Source organism: Staurois parvus, unplaced genomic scaffold (assembly GCF_062004578.1).
Source record: "Staurois parvus isolate SC_StPar_1 unplaced genomic scaffold, SC_StPar_1.0 ptg000347l, whole genome shotgun sequence".
Lineage (NCBI taxonomy): Eukaryota > Metazoa > Chordata > Amphibia > Anura > Ranidae > Staurois > Staurois parvus.
Window position 1 is genome coordinate 13,549,260 of NW_028318143.1, and position 22,440 is coordinate 13,571,699.

The 22,440-nt window shown below is 39.9% G+C and overlaps 1 protein-coding gene across 1 annotated transcript in view; it reads right to left on the reverse strand.

Annotated features, from left to right (window-relative positions):
• FAF1 (Fas associated factor 1) overlaps window positions 1-22,440 on the reverse strand; it is a 426,653-nt gene that overhangs the window by 152,377 nt on the left and 251,836 nt on the right. The window contains exons 10-12 of the mRNA XM_089684458.1: window positions 17,115-17,241; window positions 14,864-14,927; window positions 10,858-10,939 (exon numbers count right to left, since the gene is read on the reverse strand). Coding sequence (XP_089540584.1) covers window positions 10,858-10,939; window positions 14,864-14,927; window positions 17,115-17,241 — 273 coding nt within the window. The remainder of the gene's footprint in view (window positions 1-10,857; window positions 10,940-14,863; window positions 14,928-17,114; window positions 17,242-22,440) is intronic.

Sequence of the window (22,440 nt, forward strand, 5' to 3'; positions counted from 1 at the left end):
CTTGAGAACGTCACGGGCAAGAGCCCTAAACCCTACTGATGCCATCAAACGAATTGATCATCATCAAACTGGTGAAACGATTACAGACATGAAGGTATGAAAATTTTTGGTAATTAGTGGAAATATCTAAATTCATATAGACTACCCAAATGATGGACCATTGGGTGTAATTTGAGAAGGGTGGCAATTCCACTAGAAACCAAAAATGCTTTTCCATAAAATTGAATCCAAAACTGGATAATCAAAAGATCCGACATGTTTTGTGGGATGTGACCCACTTCTTCAGGGAAAGTGGAAAAACTGAGCAACAATGCCAGTTGATGTTAGCACTCTGTTCAATAGCAGCACCTGATGTACATGATAGTCACTGGGAAAGCCACAATTTTACCATTTTTACCAGAAAAGGACACGCGAAATCTTCCAATGAGGACCCTTGTTCTGCTGACAACTATCTAAAGAGGGGATATCGCCTCACTTCTAGTTGAGTCTACAGGACAGGAAGTGAAGGGAAATCTCTCCACCTGGTACAGGCAGCAAATACAAACTGACCGAGGTTTTTAATTTTTCCCTACAATAGCTAAAACAAAGAAGGAAAAGTGTTGGCTATAGATACACTTGAAAGCCACAGAGCTTTGGGCCAGTTTGAACTAAGACACCCACATACCTTAAAGCGGTATTAGACTCGAAACCAAAAAATGTAATGAACTATATTGCCAAAAGTATTGGGACACCTGCCTTTATAAACACATGAACTTTAATGGCATCCCAGTCTTAGTCCATATGGTTCAATATTGAGTTGGCCCGCCCTTTGCAGCTATAACAGCTTCGACTCTTCTGGGAAGGCCGTCCACAAGGTTTAGGAGTGTGTCTATGGGAATATTTGACCATTCTTCCAGAAGCACATTTGTGAGGTCAGGCACTGATGTTGGATGAGAAGGTCTGTCTCGCAGTCTCCACTGTGCAGGCCAGTCAGGTTTCTTCACCCCAAACTCGCTCATCCATGTCTTTATGGACCTTGCTTTAACAACTGTTGTGCAGTAATGTTGGAACAGGAAGGGGCCATCTCCAAACTGTTCCCACAAAGTTGGGAGCATGAAATTTTCCAAAATGTCTTGGTATGCTGACACCTTAAGAGTTCCCTTCACTGGAACCCAAGCCCAAACCCTGAGAAACAACCCCACACCATAATCCCCCTCCACCAAAAACTTTACACTTGGCACAAAGCAGTCAGGCAAGCACCGTTCTCTTGGCAACTGCCAAACCCAGACATGTCCATTGGACTTCCAGACAGAGAAGCGAGATTCATCCCTCCAGAGAACGTCTCCACTGTTCTAGAGTCCAGTGGCGGTGTGCTTTACACCACTGCATCCGACACTTTGCATTGCACTTGGTGATGTAAGGCTTGGATGCAGCTGCTCAGCCATGGAAACCCATTCAATGAAGCACTCTACGCACTGTTGTTGCACTAATCTGAAAGCCACATGAAGTTTGGAGGTCTTTAGCAACTGACTCTGCAGACAGTTGGCGACTTCTGCACACTGTGCGCTTCAGCATGCGCTGACCCCGCTCTGTCATTTTACGTAGCCTTCCACTTCATGGCTGAATTGCTGCTCTTCCCAGTTGCTTCTACTTTGTTATAATACCACTAACAGTTGACTAAAGAATATTTATTAGCAAGGAAATTTCACAGATGGACTTCTTGCACAGGTGGCAACCTATCACGGTACCATACCTGAATTCACTGAGCTCCTGAGAGCGACCAATTCATTCACAAATTTTTGTAGAAGCAGTCTGCATGCCTAGGTGCTTGATTTTATACACCTATGGCCATGGAGGTGATTGGAACCCTTGAATCCAATGATTTGGAGGGGTGTCCCAATACTTTTGGCAATATAGTGTATATTGTAGCTTACTAATAATTTGATATGGTGGCTGCATTAGTTTTCTACTTTTAGGTTTTTTCCCCTGTTTTCACCTGGTGATCTGGCCAGTAACACACCTCCTCTATTAGGGTACCTACACTTTGAATAAAGGAGCAACAAAGACAGGCAGCATTGCTAATCTTGAGAGAGGGTAGTGGTAGATGCACTAGCAGATTTAGATACACTAACAAACTGAAGACAAACTATACGTAACACTTTTTAAGCACTTACAACAACAGTTTTGTTCCTTTTGGGAGGTTTTACAAAAATAAAATCAAATTGTTGTAAGCACCCTAGTCCATGATAAATGGTCTGTCTCAAACTTTAACAGCTAGATTTGCAGTACAGCTTGTCCTGTTGAAAAAGCAGACTTACTGGGCAAATCACCCAGAGAAAATAAAGGAATTAAAAAAAAATAAAGGAAAGCCTAAAAAACAAAACTAATGCAGCCCCCATATTGAAGGACTGGTAAGCTGAAATATAATAAATGTTTACTTTTTGGTTCAATACTGCTTTAAATATTATCTTTGCCTATACCGCTTCCTTTTTTAATAAAATTATAAGTTTCCCATTTTTGTATCCTAATATGCAGACAAAAGATTAGGAGGACAAAAGGTGTGAAGGATGAAGAAAGGCAGTTTTACCTGGTATCGAATGTAAAGATCACAGCCTGTAATGCATAAAGCATGTAAAACATTATCAATTACACAGTTGTGCCCTTGACAACAAAGGTTCAGAACAACCGGTCCCTCTGTATGTTCTGTATCTGTGCCCTAGCACATACTCTCTGGATGTTACCACTGCCTCTTGGCTCCTAGTTTTGACTGATTGGTTTTCAAGTAATACATGAATTTGTGCTACAGCTTCCCATTAATTAAAACTTTGATGTATGGGTACCATAACACAGGGAAAAGATCAAGCGAGGTCTCCATCATCCGTTCTGCATTTCAAAGTGCAACTTCCATGCAATATCCTAAGTTACTGTGCTAGAATCTGGCCCATTCTAAGTAGAGAGGGGTAAGGGGCTGTTTACACAGTGATTAAGCCCTTAGAATAAGCTCCCGACTCCTGTGGTGAGAGCCCAACAATTATTCATCTGGACCAATTCACAAAGCTGGGGAATATTAAACCCCCATGCTGAGAGGACAGGCGAATGCAGGCTGGTGAAGAGGGCACAAACTCCTTGAAAACCTCTTGTACGGCCTTCATTATTTCCCCCTGCAAGGAAATCTTAGGAAAGTGTTTAGTTAGAGAAAAACCCACATTGACCTTGCTCTAAACCTTTTAATCTGTCCTTTGTCACGGTCCTGCTTTGTGTTTGGGGGCTGGCATTTGTAACACCCTTCCCCACACTCTTTTCTCCTCAGGACCAAGAAAAAAGTAAAATAAATACAAAATAAATGTGTAAAGAGGACCTGCAAAGAATATACTCATATGCCACAATATGAGGTGTGAAAAAAATATGGTGTGTTAAGACAAAGATCCTGGTCTAAAGGAAAGGCTGAACATTGTAAAACACAGATCTGTTGGCAAAAGTAAAAATAAAATAAACACAGTAAGAGAAGCCAATTGGCAGCTTGGGGCCCAAGTCTCAGAAAAATGTATTTGTGCTTATCCCATCCACTATATCATGGTGACGGACAGTACAGCTATATATTACAGACTAGGCATAAGATCGTGTGACCTCTGCTAAAGAAAAGGTTGGGCCAATTTGAATTCTGTTTTAGAATCTATGGGTTTGAGGACGTGAATGGCCATTATGAGACCCTAGAGCCACAGTTTTTGATAATGGTATTTTTTGTATTACTTTAAACAAACCCAAACCATAGAATTTAGGTCTACTTTAATAAATTAAGCAGAGCTGGTCCCATGGAGTTGTCACATGACCAGAAGCCCGTATGTCAGGTCACCTGATGTACAATAGCTTTGCACTCTGAGTATTCATGTTAGCAGTCTTTATACCCCTGATAAATGCTTAGTGGCGCTTGCTTATGCTAACAGGATCTGATAAATTGGATACCACTGACTAGTGAGGGTGCAGGCTGGAGAAAGGTTTGTCCAGATCTAAAGCACGCTGTAGAAGTAGGAAGACATAGTCCAGCCACTGCACATCTCACCCTGGCAAATTAACGGTTGCAAGTCATCTGACATTTCTGAGCATTAAAAAAAAATAGTAACCCCTGTTTGAGGTCACCTCACCCGGCCCAAGTGGTTAGCAGGTAAAAGCAGCCTTAGCTTGATTCATCCAAGCCATGTCCCCAACATGTTTCACCCCGCCTCCATGTTGGGCAAAACCTTGGAGGCATGGCTTGGATGAATCAAGCTCAGGCTGCTTTTACCTGCTAACCACTTGGGCCGGGTGAGGTGAGCAGCAGCCAGGCTCTCTCTTCCTATGACTACAGCAATCTTTATACATGTTAATAGAAGACTGCTGACTCTGGATGGCTTCAGGGCATAGGACCTCAAACAGGGGTTACTATTTTTTTTTTAATGCTCAGAAATGTCAGATGACTTGCAACCGTTAATTTGCCTACACCGACAATCCAGTAATCAGTTAAATCAGGCCTAACTATAATGTTTGGTCCTTCAAAACTGTAGGATGTATGAGTGTCTTATTTTAACTATAGGTCCACTTAAAAGAATTCTGTCAAGATAGAACGGAAGAGCTGCTGTTTTTGAAGGTGCAAGCTCTGGGGTTGACATCCTTTCTCTTCCTTTAATACCTGACAATTCAATAACCTGAAACAAGTGTGTGAACATCAGGTATCAGTAGGACTAATTGGCATATGATTGTTCAGGGCCAGCTGCTCACCAAGACTTCAGGTCCAGTGACTATCTAAAGATTTAGGATATGAAAAAGTATAACAAACTGGACCTTTTATCACCAAGTAAACAATAACAGCTCCCATATTCCTATTCTGGCAAACAGTCATAAACAAATTTGTTGTTACACGTCCAAGGAAAAAAAAAAAAAGAGCCCACTATTTATTCTGCAATAACTTGAAACTGACAAAAGTAAAATGGCATCCATCAATGTTTTTTCCATATTTACTAAAACTCAGACTTTGCTGTTAAATATTTTATATAAGAAAACAAATAAAAATGGCACAGACAAAATTAAAGGGACCCATAACCCAACAATTTGTTGCACAACTTATAGAGGCAATCAGTGCTAGCAAGTGATTTCAGTAGTTCTCAAGTGAGATTTCTGCATCTGCCAAGAGGTAGCTAGACCCACTCTTCTTAATGAACTGCTCCAGCTATCTCAGGTTTGATGGTGCCTCCTGCAGAATATATACTACAGCTTTTTCCATAATAGTTTTATAGCATTCAGATCCAGGCTCATAAAGGGAAACTTCAGTACAGTTCACAGTTTTGTCCTTAGCCATTCTTGGGTCTTTTAGCTTACTGTTTTGGAGAACCCATGGGACAGAGTTTTCCGACACTGGGCAGTGAGTTTCAATCCAAAATTTCTTGATAGCTTTAACAATTAAATGTGCTCTCCAAAGAATCAAGGCATCCTGTGCACGATGCAGCAAAAAAACAAAAACCCAAAACAAGACCAAGACACCTCCATGTTTCACAATAGGTATAGTGTTCATTTCTTTGAATGATAATTTTTTTCATCTGTAAACACAAAGCTAATGTGATTTGACAAAAACTCCAGTTTTGTCTCATCTGTCCAAAGGACATTCTCCCATGAGCATTGTGGCTTGCCAATATGCATTTTAGCAAATCCAGTGTGGCTTTTTGTTTTCCTTTCAACAGTGTCCTTCTTCTGGGACTTCATCCTTTAATCCCACTGTTCGTTCAAACAACAATGAATTTTGTGATCGGACACTGATGTACCTTGTCCTTGGGGTTCGGCTTGTATCTTTTTTTGAAGTTTTTCTTTGCTCTTTGTCTACCACTTTTATTATAATTCTGTTCTATCTAGTGTCGATATTCCTCTTGCTTCCACATCCAGGGAGGTTGCTACACTCCCATAGACCTTAAACGTCTGAATAATATTTATAGTCACAGGAATGTCAAGCTGCTTAGAGATGTTCTTATAGTCTTTACCTTTGACATGCCAATCTAGAATTTGTTTTCTGATCTCTTTCAACTCTCTCATTTGCTTTTTCTGGTCCATGTTCAGTGTGGTGAACACGATGATACCACACCGAGGAGTTACTACTAAAATGATTTCCGTGAGAAATAAACAGAAGGCTAAAAGCATTCGTTCCAAACCAGAAGCAAAAATGTACTTGTGTTGGTGGCAGGTTCAAATAAATGAGATTTAAGCAGAATTTTAGGCGTAGTTCAGGAATTATTATAACTTCTTTTAATTATCACTTATTGAGTTCATATCATTCAACCACAGAAAAACATACAACTTTGGTACAGTTACCTGGGTTTCCTACTTATCTTCTGAAATGACCATGTGACTGAGGTGTAATTGGGTCTAACTCAGACTGGAGAACAGAGCTTTCCATGGCCAAACGAAATGCATATAGGGAAACTCCCCTGAAGACCACCATGAGTTGTCCTGAACAATATGTTTATACATTCCACAGTCGTCAAGCTCATACTAATCCTTGCAGTTGGTGAACGTGCAGTGACATATAGTATCAAATTATCCTTCAAAATCTTAGTAGGCTCTAAGTACAAGACCACCCCAGTCTATGACTTGATGCAGTCAGTCCAAAACATCCTCAAGATGTGTTTTACATGACTTCCAGCAGTAAGTCCACACGGTCTTTGATCTTTTAATCTCAGTCCTATTTTTTTTTTTTAAGTCATTTCATTAGTCTTGCAGCCATTAAGTCAGCCAGGGATACTCTCCAAGAGTTGTTAGGTTCAATGTAACTGGGATTTCCATCAAAATAAAGCAAACTTACACAATCGAAACCTGACATACTGAATGAGAGGAGTAACAAACAGACCAATACAGCAAATATGTTGGAGGATACGACATTCTACTGCATCAACTGTAACCAAACTTAAGCTACAAGATTAATTTGATCTGGAAACCTGATGAGACTTTACCATGAAAACCTGAAATCTGTTTTTCTTTATTTTGTACATAAACAATATCAATTTGTTGATACATCAGGTGGCCGATCACTTTTATTCAACAGCCCAAAGCTGGCTAAACAAAAAGTAAAGTTCGTGGCCTTTAGTTTGCATTCCAAAACTACTGTGCCATATTGATCATGGTACCGGCAGTAAAAGGAGTTAACGTCAGTAAAATGATAAGCAAACTGAAAAGCTATTGAGGAAACACTGCAACTATAATAAAGAAAGTAAATAATGGAAGTGAACTTAATTTACCATCAAAATGAATGGGCTGAAAAGCGCAGCAACGAACATGAAATCGGAGAAGACAACATTCTTTTTGCAGTGCAATGCATCACACAGGACACTATGTATTGTGCTGTGGTGCGTTGAGTGCATGCTTTTTTAAGCTGAGCTAGGGTGCACCTGTATGACTGTGCCCTAAAAAACCGTCCCATCCAAAAATTATATTTCAGTCTGCTGGAGGGTTGACTATTAAAGTGTTTTTGTTCCTTTCTCTGTGCCATAGCAAGATCTGTTAGAGCTATTTTGTTCTGCCAGTGGCAAACAGTGGGAATTTTCTGCATTAAAGTAGATGTAAACCGTAACTGAAAGACATTTTTTTGCTAATCACTAAATACAATAAACAATTTACTATTGTTTAACCTCCCTAGCGGTATTCCCGAGTGTAGCTCGGGGTAAAATGTCTGTACCAAAAGCGGTAACCCCGAGCTACACTCGGGCTTACCATGCGGCGCTGCATAGGGATTCCCTGCAGCACTTACCTTGTCCTTCGCTCCCGCGATGTGTCCCCTGCAGCGTCCCCGGCCATCTCCTCCGGCTGATGCCGGCATCTGGCTCCTGTGTTCCAGTCCCTGTGACGTCGGGACGTACGGGCGCCGGCGGCGGGAAATTTGAAAATTTAAAAAAAAATTCATTTTTTTCAAAACGATTTTACATAGTAAAACATTGCTGTTTCAACCCATTTCACATACATTTTGTCCCTAGTGCTCTGTCCTGTCCCCTGTCTGCATTTTGAATGTTCTTTCTGCCTGGAAACTTAGAAAAGTCCATGGCGTCCAAAAAGTGTCCCTTTAGGTCAAAAGCGGGTTTAGATCAGCTAGAGAACAGCGATAGTAAATCAGAACCACTTGCAGAATTGAGTGATGATTCGTGGGGAAATTCGTCATCAGACACTGAAAACAATTTTGCGACTTTGCTCAACGATGTGCGAACTTGGCGCTATATTTCAAATTTCAGTGTTTTTGGTTTGATTATATTATTGAATTAAATGTAATATTATTATATTATTATTTTTTTATGATTATTTATTAAATTATAATTTATGATTTTGTGTTTCAAATTTTATCATACCCGGGATGTTTAATAGACTCTTGTTTGGACAGATTTCAGTGAGTTATTCCTAAATATTACAGCCTACAATAAAAAAACTACATATTTCCATGCAAAATAATGGTACCACTTTCAGCACCAAAAATCTGAAATAATCATACCGCTAGGGAGGTTAAAAAAAAAATGCGGTTTTCACATTTTTTTCACCTTAGTGCTGTTGATCCTGCAGCCTCTTTGAAGTCACTTCCTGTCTACATGCATTAACCTTGGCAGTGGCTCATAGCACAAATTCTGACCCTTGAACAATGTAACATGTCCAAATAATGTGTGTTGGCACAGCCACTTGTAGTCTTCGTTGGCAGAGCATATGACAGGTTGACAACACAGGAGAACAATTTGGAGCAAGGGACAGAGTGTAGTCACCCTATAAAAGGAAGTGCCTGAACAAGGACCTTCACTGCACGATCAACAACAAATATTTTAATAATAGCTGCAGAAAATACTGAAAACTACTTTTTAATGATTTTAACATGCTAAAGCTTATATGAGATTTTAGGGATTAGCTTTAAATATATTTTACCAAACTGTTCTGAAGCACAGAGATCATGTGCTTTGGCAGTAAATGGGATGTTTATGTTATCAAGAACACCTGTGAATATTATAACTGTACAGGCAATGACAGCTTCAAGAACATGTAAAGAATATGAATACATCATACACTTCCTTTCGAGTAGCTTGCGAAGAATACTGAAAGCTGCTGTTGAATCCTCCTAGGCTAAGGAATGAGTCATAAAGAGTCCCATCCATGTAAAGATACAGGAAAGAGTAATTCCGCCTGTGCAAAAGAGGACTCTTGGGCTGCAAAGTGGCCCCCAATAAGCAGGACTTGAAGGGGATTTCATTAAATCGGGGCAGAGTGTGATATCGTGAGAAACACGTTATCAAATGGAGTGTTTTACTTAGTGATTAAGTAGATACCAGTTCACCAAGTTCGCCAAATCCCCCCCTAATCCCGGCACTCCAATAAACATTTAATGAGCAGAGCAGTTCAAAAAGGCTGGCGGGGGATTTAAACCTTCAATCTTGTTTTTATTGACTGTGGAAACTCAATTTCGAATGCCGGTTCATCTGCTCTCTGACGATCCTCCAGCATTTGATATTAAACGTTAGATAGAAAAGTGAGAAATTACATGGATAGAAATAGACCTAAGGATACCAAACATGCCTGCTGTGAGATAACTAAGGGCTGTGAAAACAGAGAGGGAAGGAGACTTTCCACAGCTCTGAAGGGTAATTAAAAGATATATTCTCCTCCATGAGGTCATTCTTATTTGCATTCAATATTCTTACAACAGTCTTTTTCCTTTTGACCCACATTATTAAAATAGAAGCTAAAGTGTTTCCATTATTTTACAGTAGGTAGTACAGACACTTGCATACATACAAGACCCACAAAAATCCAAGCAAATACATACTGTACAAAGTGGATAATAGGTTTATGCAAAAATTACAAAAGCATTTATCAGTTTAGCTAGCTTAACACATAGTGGGAAGACCCCTCAGCTAAAATAAATAACAAATTAGGAAGAAAAAGGTAAACAAATTCCCCAACTTCTGCTCACAGCTCTTAAGGATCTGCTCAAACTTGTGCAGCTCCAAAGTCACATGGTTTTCAGTGCGACTTTTAATGCCACTTTGATGCGATTTTACACTCTGTGGCATTCAAGTCGCATCAAGGTAGTGCGGGATCCTTTCAACGTTGCACAGATCTGAAAGTGCGTCATTGAAAACAATGGGCTGCAAATTGTCATGCAACTTTGTGCCCAAAAGTAGCACAGGTTTAAACGGAGTCTAAGCAACGATAATGTAAATGGGCCTAAGACATGATCCTAGAAATACAGAGGACACCAAATCTCATAAAAAAAACATTCCAGCACTGTGTAGCATCTTCTTGCAATATTTGGGATCTTGCTTTCCCAGGATCTTGCCAGAAGCACCACGATGTCACATTTTCCACTGTTGAACCAGTGTGTGTTTACGTTGTGTTTTCATGCAAGGCTAGGTCTGCTGTAATGGACACAACCTAGCTCAGGGCACAGGGCTGAAGTATACTATTCTTCCAATGCACTCTCTCGGCTGGTAATCTGGGAACCCCCTTACTTATCTGGTCGTAATACAGGAGAGACATTCCCAAATGCACCCAGAACAGTTGCCTTAAAGTCACTCACATTCAGAAAAAGCTTCATGTATCATTGTTTACTGTGATTGACAGCAGTGGGAGCCAATGGAAAAAGAGATACATGAAGATAGAAAACTTTCAGTCTTTACAGCCACTTTAATATAACTTTCAAAAACTCAGAATGAACACTTTTTTGCAAATCTACTGTAATGTGGCTTCTCTAAGGATTTCATTTAACAAGCAACCTCTAAAACACAGGAGTGATTTAGTAGCTAACGATTAACAAGCACTACCAAAATACTCCAAAACACACATTTTATGGTAACTTCGTTTAGCTATGAAAAACATTTCCAAAAAATGACTTACATCTCTTGCTTTCCCATAAAATGCCTCCTGGAATGAAGCTTCCAGTGATCCGATGAAGAACACAGGATGGCACTCACCATACCTAGATAGGAGGAAATAAAAGGAAAATGAAAACCAACTATTAACTCATTCACCTAGATGGCATAGACTACCCCTTTTCTGCCTACCACACCATATTACTGGTCTACAACTATGATAAGCAGGTTCACTGACCAACAACAGTAGGAGTACAGAGGTGACTCAACTACACCAGTCAGCAGAACTTGGTATAGTAGAGCACACAGATTTCAGACTTACCAGATCCTAACTACAATGTACAGTGTTCATTGATAAATGTCGGTCACCGTTTTCCACTCTATAGGTGATCACAGGTTCACTTTATTATTTTATTTATTTATTACAGGTACTTTTATAGTGCTGTCAATTTACTCAGCGCTATACATATATATTGCACATTCACATCAGTAAAGCACCACATTAAAGAGAGACCGTTGCTTTGCCAATTTACATCTTTACATACACATGAATTTTAATGGCATTCCAGTCTTAGTCCGAAGGGTTCAATATTGAGTTGGCCCCGCCCTTTGCAGATATAACAGCTTCAACTCTTCTGGGAAGGCCGTCCACAAGGTTTAGGAGGGTGTCTATGGGAAGGTTGGACCATTTTTCCAGAAGCACATTTGTGAGGTCAGGCACTGATGTCAGACAAGAAGGCCTGGCTCACAGTCTCCGCTCTAATTCATCCCAAAGGTGTTCTATCGGGTTGAGGTCAGGACTCTGTGCAGGCCAGTCAAGTTCTTCCACCCCAAACTCGCTCATCCATGTCTTTATGGACCTTGCTTTATGCACTGGTGCGCAGTCATGTTGGAACAGGAAGGGGCCATCCCCAAACTGTTCCCACAAAGTCAGGAGCATGAAATTGTCCAAAATGTCTTAGTATGCTGACTCTTAGGAGTTCCCTTCACTGGAACTAAGGGGCCAAGCCCAACCCGTGAAAAATAACCCCATACCTTAATCCCCCCCTCCACCAAACTTTACACTTGGCACAATGCAGTCAGGCAAGTACCGTTCTCTTGACAACCTCCAAACCCAGACACGTCCATCAGATTGCTAGACAGAGAAGCTTGATTTGTCGCTCCAGAGAACGCGTCTCCACTGCTGTAGAGTCCAGTGGCGGCGTGCTTTACACCACTACATCTGATGCTGTGCATTGCACATTGATGCAGCTGCTCAGCCATGGAAACCCATTCCATAAAGCTCTCTATGCACTGTTGTTGTGCTAATCTGAAGGCCACATGCAGTTTGGAGGACTTTAGATATTCACTCTGCAGACAGTTGTCAACTTCTGCACACTGTGCGCTTCAGCATGCACTGACCCGCTCTGTCATTTTACATGGCCTACCACTTTGTGGCTGAGTTGCTGTTCTTCCCAGTTGCTTCCATTTTGGTATAATACCACCAACAGTTGACCGTGAAATATTTAGTAGCAAGGAAATTTCACGGATGGACTTATTGCTCAGGTGACAACCTATCACGGTACCACGCTTGAATTCACGGAGCTCCTGACAGTGACCCATTCTTTCACAAATGTTTGTAGAAGCAGTCTGCATGCCTAGGTGCTTTATTGTATACACCTGCGGCCATGGAGTTGATTGGGAAACCTGAATCCAATGATTTGGAGGGGTGTCCCAATACTTTTGGCAATATAGTGTATATATAAGCACACGTGACTGCATTGTTTAGAAAAAAAACAGAGTATATGCTGTAACTACCCTTAATTAAATATTAGCTGACAAAAAATAAATTTAACTCCCCAGGGAACCAAAAGAATATAGCACTTGTTCTGTTTGGTGGCCCCATTATCCCCAAAACTCACTTTTTTTATGCAGGCTGTAGCTCCACCCCTTTTGAAGCCCATATTATGGGCATACCTGGGGGGGCAATACAGCCAACACAGAGCGCCCACCCCCTCTCCAAACTGGTGATCTTTCACTATTATATATGAACAATTGGGTCAGTGCCATGTATGACACAGCCTGGCAGTGCTGATCATTAAATCAGAACAACTGAAGGATAACACAGTGCTGTGGTGTTGTGATCCATCGGTCGACCGTTGTATGTGTAATGGCAGCTGCTGATAAGACACACACAGCCACAGGCTGTATGGCTTTTTTTTTTTTATTTGTGAATAGCAGCGTTGGTCTCTAGAGCAGCTTTTTTTCTAGCAGTGTTGTCAAGTGGAGAATGGGCTGGACTGTATGACTACGCTGCTTAGAATTCAGGAGACAGATTTGAACAGGACCAAATGCTTCGTAAATGCACATGGACCCTGGGAAGTTAAAGGATAAGCTTACCTTTTTACAAAAAATAATAAATGCACATCTTCTTGCAGGTTAAAAAAAAAAAGTGCATTTATAAATATTTCTTTACATTGCAGTCTTTAAAGCACTTCACCCTCAATCAGCAAATTGCAGGTGCAATGCTTGGATCCTGCAGGCACTCTGTAAACTGTCTGCTCGTAAGTGGTATAGGCAGTTATTTAATCAATGAACTAGGAGAGCATTCAATGAGAACTACAAGTTGTCATCCGAAGTGGCTGATGGTACTTGTAGGCATTCATTCATAGGAAACTGAATGAATGATGCAGTCGTTTGGGCGCCGTTTTCAAATCGTGACAGTAGGTGCAGTAAGAAGGTTCCGCCCGGTGTCCCAGGGAGGAGGAATCAGGAGGAAGAGGAGATAGGAGCTGGAACATGTAACAAGTTGCAAAGGTGAACTTAGCCTTTAACCACTTGCCCTCAGGAAGATTTACCCCCTTCCTGACCAGGCCATTTTTGTGATACGGCGCTGCATTATGTTACCTGACAATTGTGCGGTCATGCAACGCTGTACATAAATGAAATTTATATCATTTTTTTCCTGCGAACAGAGCTTTCTTTCGGTGGTATTTGATCACCTCTGTGTTTTTTATTTTTTGCGCTATAAACAAAAAAACCTTCACAGTTTGGAGAAAAAACTATATTTTGGACTTTTTGCTATAAAACAAATCCAATAAAAAATAAATAAAATTTAGGTCTAAATGTTTTCTGCTTCATGTCTTTGGTAAAAAAACATCCCAATAAGTGCATATTAATTGGTTTACGTGAAAGTTATAGCATCATGGCGGTATATATACTGGAATTTATTTGTTTTAATACTAGTAATGACGGTGATCAGCAGCTTATATTGGGACTGCAGTGGGCATTCTGACACCAGGTGGGAACTGACTAACTGCCACTAACATCTCCAGTGACAGCAATACATTGATCAGTGCTAATTATTATTATACAGGATTTATATAGCGTCCACAGCTTGCGCAGCACTTTACAATATAATAAAAAGCACTGACCCTGTACTAATGACACTGGGCAGGAAGGGGTTAAAATCTGGAGCGATCAAAGGGTTAACAGTGTGCCCTGTGTGTTTTACTGGGAAAAGTGTGTGCTGTTTTACTAAGCAAACAGATAGAAAGCAGTATGTCCATGCTGACAGGAGAGAGATCTGTGTTGTTTATACACAGATCTCTCCCCTCTCAGCTTTACCAATGATCACCGAGTCCCCCAGTGATCGACGTCCTCAGGAACTAATCGTAGCACGGGTAGTACATCATAGTACATATGCTATGGGGCAGTCGTCAAGTGGTTAAATAACATCAAAATATAATAAATGACAGTTCTTCACAGTGAAACATTCAGCCATTTTAATTAGTATTACCTGATCCTGACTCCACTTTGTTAGTAGGAGCTAAATTTCCCTGGCATTGTAGTTACACTGTTCTCAGGTCTAAGCCACACCCACTGTCATTCCCCTATCCAATCAGAGCACTTTAGTGGCAATAACCACATTCTGATTGCACAGAGGAACAACATTTTCTGACTAATAAAGTAATAGTAGACGACTTGGTGGGTCTGCTCTAATAAAAGTTTAAAATGGCTTTAACGTCTGTGACAATAAGCTGCTACATTACCTGGAGGAGAATTCTGCTGTAAACTGCAGCAAAGCATCAGCTTCATTTTCAGCATTTTCAGGCACTATGAAAACAAAGCAAATATTTTTGTGTAAGCGGAGATCATAAGTATAGACTTGTCGTGACAGTAATAAATGACTGTGTCACATTTGATGATTCAGTGTAACAATAATGGGGACATAAGCAGTGGCAGCTCATGAGTTGACCATAAACACTTAGTGTGAATTCATATCTGTATCTATATGCAGATTTGAAGATAAACCATTCCGTCATCAGCACAGAAAAGGATTTTTAATTCAATGCGGCTTAGCAAAAAGGGTGCCGATAGTAAGAAGTCGTTTAAATGAGAACTGGTTGCTTTTCTTACTAGAAATTGTCATTTTCATCTGCAATTACCACTCATCCATTGATTAAGGCAAATATTCTGGCTGCTATTGATGGTGGCACAATTAAATCATTCCCCAGCATGTTGGGGATAAAATAGTAGCTGCCTTACTCAATCTGATAAATGTTGGCTTGGAGTATAAATTCTCTATAGTACTGAAGGAAGGGTTCAGAAAGCAAGCCAATCTCAGGTGGAAAATATTGTATAGCGTTAAAAAGACAACACAGTTGAGATTTCACTGGATTGTGGAAAGGCGAATAAACGGCTTGAGGGGATGGGGTTTAAAAAAAACAAGGCAGTGATCATTTATATTCAAGGGAAAAAAAGTGCCAGTCTGCTAACGAGAGGGAATTGGCTGGTCAGGAGCACAGTGAGTATGCGCCTGTCCGGTGTTAATTTTGACGTCAAAATTCAATTTATTTTTAGTTCTAGTCTTTTGGCTAAAATGCCATTTTAGTTTTAGTCGTATTTTAGTCATCTGAATTGTTTTAGTGGTATTTTAGTCGACTAAAATCTCCAATGCATTTTAGTTGATTAAAATCTAATGGGTTTAGTTAAATTGTAATGCATTATTTAAGCATTTCTCTAGAATTTCAAAAGTCATTATATACTCCTGGAGTAAAAAAATCTAATATATTATTATTATTTATTGTAGTAAGGTTTGAACATACACTGCAGACACAGATTTACCCGTTGTGATATACAAGTTATATATCACAATACCAAATTAAAAAAGAAAAAAGCGCCACTTACAAAAAAACACCAAAATGTCAGCAGCATATCCCACCCAAAATAAATTTTGGCAACAATAATCATAATTAAAAGGTATGCGCTAATAACAAACTTATACAAAGGTGTATATCATCATCCAAAAAACAGTGTTTTAAATAATTATAGTGTCCAAACATAAATTAGTGTCCAAAAAATATATATATATCTTCAGTGACTTGAACCAATTGCGATTGAAGCTGGTGTCTGTTGGACACCTTGTTTGTGAGTTTCCTTATACCTTTTTTATTAAAGAGATAAATGAAAAAAACGTATTGCACCATTATGTTCTCTTTTTTGTCCCTGAGTGTACTACATGCTCTCATGGAGGTATGAGAAAGAGTGGAGAAGTTCATCATAAGAGCTTGGGCTGCAAAGTTGTTTGTGATTATTATTATCTGGAAGTATCTGAAACATCACCATATCTATTTGGACATCGGGTTCATTGCTCCCAGAGCACAAGTGCTGTTGCTGGTTTATAATATGACCAGCCATTAGCTCTGGTGAGTTCATTTAATCTCCTTTGGTGGTGGATTTTTCACAATTGGTTCAAGTCACTGAAGATATATATATATATTTTTTGGACTCTAATTTATGTTTGGACACTATAATTATTTATTTAAAACACTGTTTTTTGGATGATGATATACACCTTTTATAAATTTGTTATTAGCGCATACCTTTTAATTAGGATTATATATCACAATGGCTAAACCTGTGTCTGTAGCGCATCTTCAAACCTTAAAATCATCAATAATAGCATGCGATTACATTTTTTACTCCAGGAGTAATGAATGAGTTTGGACATTCTAGAGAAATGCTTAAATAATGCAATTCAATTTAACTAAATCAATTAGATTTTGTAGACTAAAATAATTTTAATCGACTAAAATGTACCGATTTCTATTTAATTTTAGTCATAGTCTTTTCACGAAAATGCTATTTTAGTTTTAGTCGTATTTTAGTCATCTGAATTGTTTTAGTTTTGGTCATATTTTATTTGACCAAAATAGTGTTATTATCGTCAACAAAAGTAACACTGCGCCTTTTACATTACACATAACTAGCCGACTTTACTGTGTAAGCGGGGTGACTTACTCATTGGAGACTTTCGTAGTGCAGAAGAGGAGGACATTCCAAAGAGCTCTCCATCATCCACTCCAAATTCTGTAGCATCCTCAAAGTCATCTCCATCACTATCACTGATCATGTGAATATCTGTACACTGTTAAGAAAAGAGTAATGTGTTATGTGCTTGAAGACAATGAAAGTTTGAAGGTACATGGAAAAATATAAGATATGGCAGTTGCATCCAGCAGGCTAAGCAAATGTGACTTCAAAGTTACTTCCTTGTTGGGAAGGAATACGCAGACATTATTAAATTCACCTTTCCATTTTCTTCCCATGCAGTAGCAGAATAACAGCTGAAATATGGCTACCTACAACTGAAAACAACAAATATATTGCCTCAGTTTTCTTGTAGATAACTAGCTGATATCAGCTTTATATTGCCACTTTCCAAACATTAATGAACAATGAGGTCACCCATCATATTAGAGAACCTATTAGGCTCCATGCACATTGGCTTAAAAATTGCTGCTTCTACAGGAGTTTTGTGTTTTGCCTGTAGAAGCAGCTCAGTGTTACCCTATGTGTCCATGCACATTAAGATGATTAGAGGCATTTTAGGCTCAACATTTAAAAACCTTCTGTGACGGGAGTCACTTTGGGTGGGGGCCCATGGAACCCAGCTCACTTTGGAGAGGTGGGGAGACCCCTGTCTCAGCTCCCCATATCCCTCTTATGTGTAAATCACCCTGTGCCTGTTAGGGGTACAGGGTGATCTGTCCTAATATTGTGTGGGCTTTGTCTCAGATTGTGTAGACATGTTTAGGAGATAGGTGGGGTGGGGGTTGTTGATTGTTTAATATTATGTGGCTGCATCCCATTGTTCTATTGTTTGCCTGGCTTGGGAGCAAACTATTATGGGATGTACGTGTTTATGTGTATTAGCTTAGTGGGGAGGTGTCTCCAGCAGCCCTTCCTCCTGATGGGACTGTCAGCTGGTGTAAGGTTTGAATATCTGTGGGTCTCTTGTTACTAAATGTAGATTGCCCAGCCCTGTGTCATTATGCAGGGAGGGGGGATTGTCCCCTGAGTGTATATATCTTGTATCTGTGTTCAAATAAACTAGTCTTCCTCCTGGTTTACTTCAAGACTGGTGTCGTCTAGTCTTGTGTGGTCGGCTGTGGTGTCTGTTGTCGGTGTTCGGACGGGAAAGTGGTATTCTAACGGAAGTACTTAAGCGCAGTCTGGGTTGGTTCTGTTACACCTTCTGATTTGTGTTTTTGATTGGAGCTTTCTTGAAAACAATATACTAAACTCTCCTAGACTGTGTACAAAAACGTTCTACATCAGCGCTTTTTTTTCTGCCAAGGGAACTGGTGTTTCTGGGGGTTTTTTAAGCCCAGTGTGCATGGAGCCTTTGGAGGTAGTCAAGCTCAGCAGGTCAGTTAAAAACTGAAGTTTGTCTGCAATTTTAGCAGACTCAATTCACAAATCTTGTTGGACTCAGATGGAACGGTCACTTTTTTTGTTATTAAATGAAGGATCCTTTTCCTAGTCTGTTAGCTTTGTGAACAGAGTATTGCATCTGGATCTACTGATGGATTTGGCATGTAGTTTTCATTTTATAAAAAAAGAATCATTTCATCATATGCTCAGTGAGACTTGTTCCGGTGTGGCACAAGTCTGCATTAAAGCTAAAGCCTGGCAAGAAAAAAAAAATCCCTCTTCCACCCATTCCTAAGCAGTATAGGGTTTTTTTTTTTTAAACTTTTTAAGATCCACCTATACTTAAGAAACCTTAATCTTTCTCATGATCTTCCCCCATACCAACTCCAGTTATGGCATTTTTTCTGCTGAAGCCGTTTTAATATGTAGGTCTCTGTGCAGCGGACCTATCTTACTGTCCTTTTCACAACAAAGTCATCACCCTAGCACTGGACTATTTTAGTAATTGTTCACCAGGTTAGCAGGTGGAGGTGTGATCCAAATATTTTTCTGCTTTCAGCATGTAGGGCCCCATTCACACTACTGAACTGTAATAACATACACAGTAATGTGTGTTGCACGCATGGATGTGATGTAGTGCCATTCATTCTGAAAGCCACCCCAACACAGTGACAGACGTGTTGTTCTGCCACAAATGCTACATGCACCTTTTTTGGTGCAATAGACAGCCCATTCAAATGGGCTGCCCCAACGTAGTACACATTATTGTGTGGCATAAAATGGGTCCAATAACCTATACAGCGCATTGTATATTTGTGCAGCCCCATGTATATTTGTGAACAAAGCGCCAACCTGATGTACAGATCAGGCAGAGATCTAGGATTAATATCTGCGCCTCACAGTAGAGCGGAGACTTTGACTTTCCTGTGAGAAATTGCAATTTTTAACGTGTCAGTTTTTGGTGCACTAAATTGTTTACTTTGCATATGTCAAATGCACATCACATGTACACCTAAAAATTGTCGAAAACACAATACACTAGGGTTGATTTACTAAAGGCAAATAGTCCATGCACCGCAAGTGCACTTCAAGTGATACCCAAGGGGAAGCTCTGAAATGAGGCAAAGCTCTGCTGATTTCTTTCATCCAAGCATGTGCAAGCAAAAATGCTTTTTTTTCCTTTTCTTTAAATTTCCTTGCATGTTCCCCTCAGGTCTAGAGCAACTGCCCTTTCAGTGCACTTGGAGTGTACAGCCTATTTGCCTTTAGTAAATCAACCCCACTGTGTTAATGCATAAGCCCCAGGGCAACACAATAGTGTGAATGGGCCCTAAAGATTGACTTTACACAAAAAGTTCACATTTGAGTATAACTTAAACTGCTGATCTCTTGATCTAAAGAACATTCTGATATGTGGTCTTCACTGAAGATAACCACTGTTTCTGTACTTTTCATCATTGGCTCAATATGAATTGCCTGCATCTGTCACAGTTTGCATTATAAGAGTTCCAAATGCTTGGCTGAAAATTGCACTGGAGAAATGACACTAATATTCAAATAATAAAAATGTACAGCTGAACAAGTACACAATACCGATATTGTTTGATCATATCTGCTTTCATAAAGCAAAAATCAGTGCTTGTTGTATATTCAGTCTATGGATCTAAACACCTTATGGCACACAATGTCCATTAGACTCCCACCATCAATTCCAATGGAACATTATCTTCAGGAATGCTATAAAACAATAAAAATAAGATCAAGTTGCTGCTTAATTGGATTAGAGCTGTCACTTGCATACAACAGGAGGCAGAGAAGAATGAAGTAAACAATATACTGAAAATGTAATATATGCTTTTCTTTTCTTTACTCATGCAATCTTCATGGCTGTCCCAGAAACTAAGACTTTACAATAACGTGCTGCAAAAAAGAGTGCTATAACATCTTCCCATAAAATCAATATCCAATAAGAGATATAACAAAACACTTTTAATCTTATATTTAACAGAGAAAAGGGGGCAAATAGGAAAAGATTGTTGGTAGAATTTATATACATTTTAATATATTGCTCAACTGAATGTTAGGCAGAAACATGCTGCAACTAAATCAGAAACGGCCTTCATTAGTTCAGACCTATTGAAGTTGATAACCAGCAGCTGTAATATATTAAATGTTCTTTGTACTGTTACTAAATAATGCAAAAAGAATCTGGAAAAATATTTCTTGTTCTTTGTGAACGGGTAATGGAAACCAAGTTGTTGAGAAAAAAAAAAACTCATATTACCCAATCAACATTTAGTTAAGCCTACTGATATTCAGGTTGTCACCTAAGCCAGGAACCCAACACCGCTGCCAGAAGAACCACTAATAACACTAGGCTTTATTTATCAAAAAGTGTTATGCAAGGACTCTCAATATTGCACTGGCACAACCAATCTGATTCAGCCTTTCAATAGCGTTTGTTACTATAAACCAACTTTAATTGTTTAATGTGCTGTTTTTCAAGGTAATTTCAAGCTTAGAGTTTTATTTGAAAACATGATGTAAGAGCTACTGTGTTCTCTGCAGAGGTCAGTACCCAGGCGCAGAGTAGATACATAAATTAGTCATGTGAACTAGAATCAGCGCACAATGGGACGTCCTTTTTCTGCAAACAGGTAAGGCCATGTGGATTATAACTCACCAATTCTCAATCATGGCCTAAAATGTGAAGTATATAGAAAGTAGGAGAAAGGATGAGTGTCCTGCCTTCTCTGCAGTTATGAAAGGGTTACAGAGGGTTACAGGCAGTATAACCTTTGATGTCCACACAGTAAAGAGTCGATGATTGATAACCGATGATCTTTTACTGATAACATGTGACATAATGAGAATGCGGTAAAACTGAAATACAAACATAATAAACAGACATGAGTACATATCTAACTACCTAGCTATATACATAACATTCCTCAGTACATAGGAGGGGTACTTACAGACTTTGGGGGTCTAATCAAGCCCATATATGAAGAGGGAACAGCATCCCACATGTACTTGCATTGTAGAATTTCTTCAGTCTGAAGAGATGAGGTCACTTCCTCCCAAGTTAGCAGACAGGACGTCCCTAGCCTTAAAGGGACAGACACTGCTGAATGCTAAAGAATGCCTTGTGTAATCCAAGGCAGCACACTCCCCACCTGGCATAATAATGATATGCCACTATTAAACTCCTGGAAGGAGTAAAACGACTTCCGTGATGGGTCTAAGGTACACCTTAGGGGTGCCCTGTTTTACTACTCTGACCTCTACTTTCCTGACTCTGCTATCACTACTAGCATCAGTCCCCACAATGAGTCCAATTGGCCACTCGTTCCTGTGGGCCTGAGAGTCTTTTAATAGAACAACATCTCCAACTTGTAAGTTGGGCTTGTCGGCTTGCCATTTGTTGCGTGGTTGGAGGGTCGTCAGGTACTCCTGCCTCCATCTCTTCCAGAAGATATCGGCAAGGCTTTGAACTTGTTTCCATTGCTTGGTGTACAAGTCTTTAAGATCAAAGTCCCCGTTGGGAGCTGTCACCATCTCCATCTTCTGGGTCAGCAACGTTGCCGGTGTCAAGACGGTTGGCATCTCTGGGTCAGTAGACACTGGGACCAAAGGTCTGGCGTTCATGATAGCCATGACTTCAGCCATCAGCGTGGTTAGGACTTCGTGTGTGAAACGAGTAGATCCAATCTTTAGAAGCATTGCATCTAGAATGCGGCGAGCTACTCCAATCATCCTCTCCCAAGCTCCTCCCATATGTGAGGCATGAGGAGGATTGAAGATCCAAGTGCATCTTTGGTTTTGAAGATAGTTACTTGTCTCTGAGTCTGTTGCAATGATCTTCAATTCCTTGCAGGCTCCAATAAAGTTTGTGCCACAGTCAGAACGA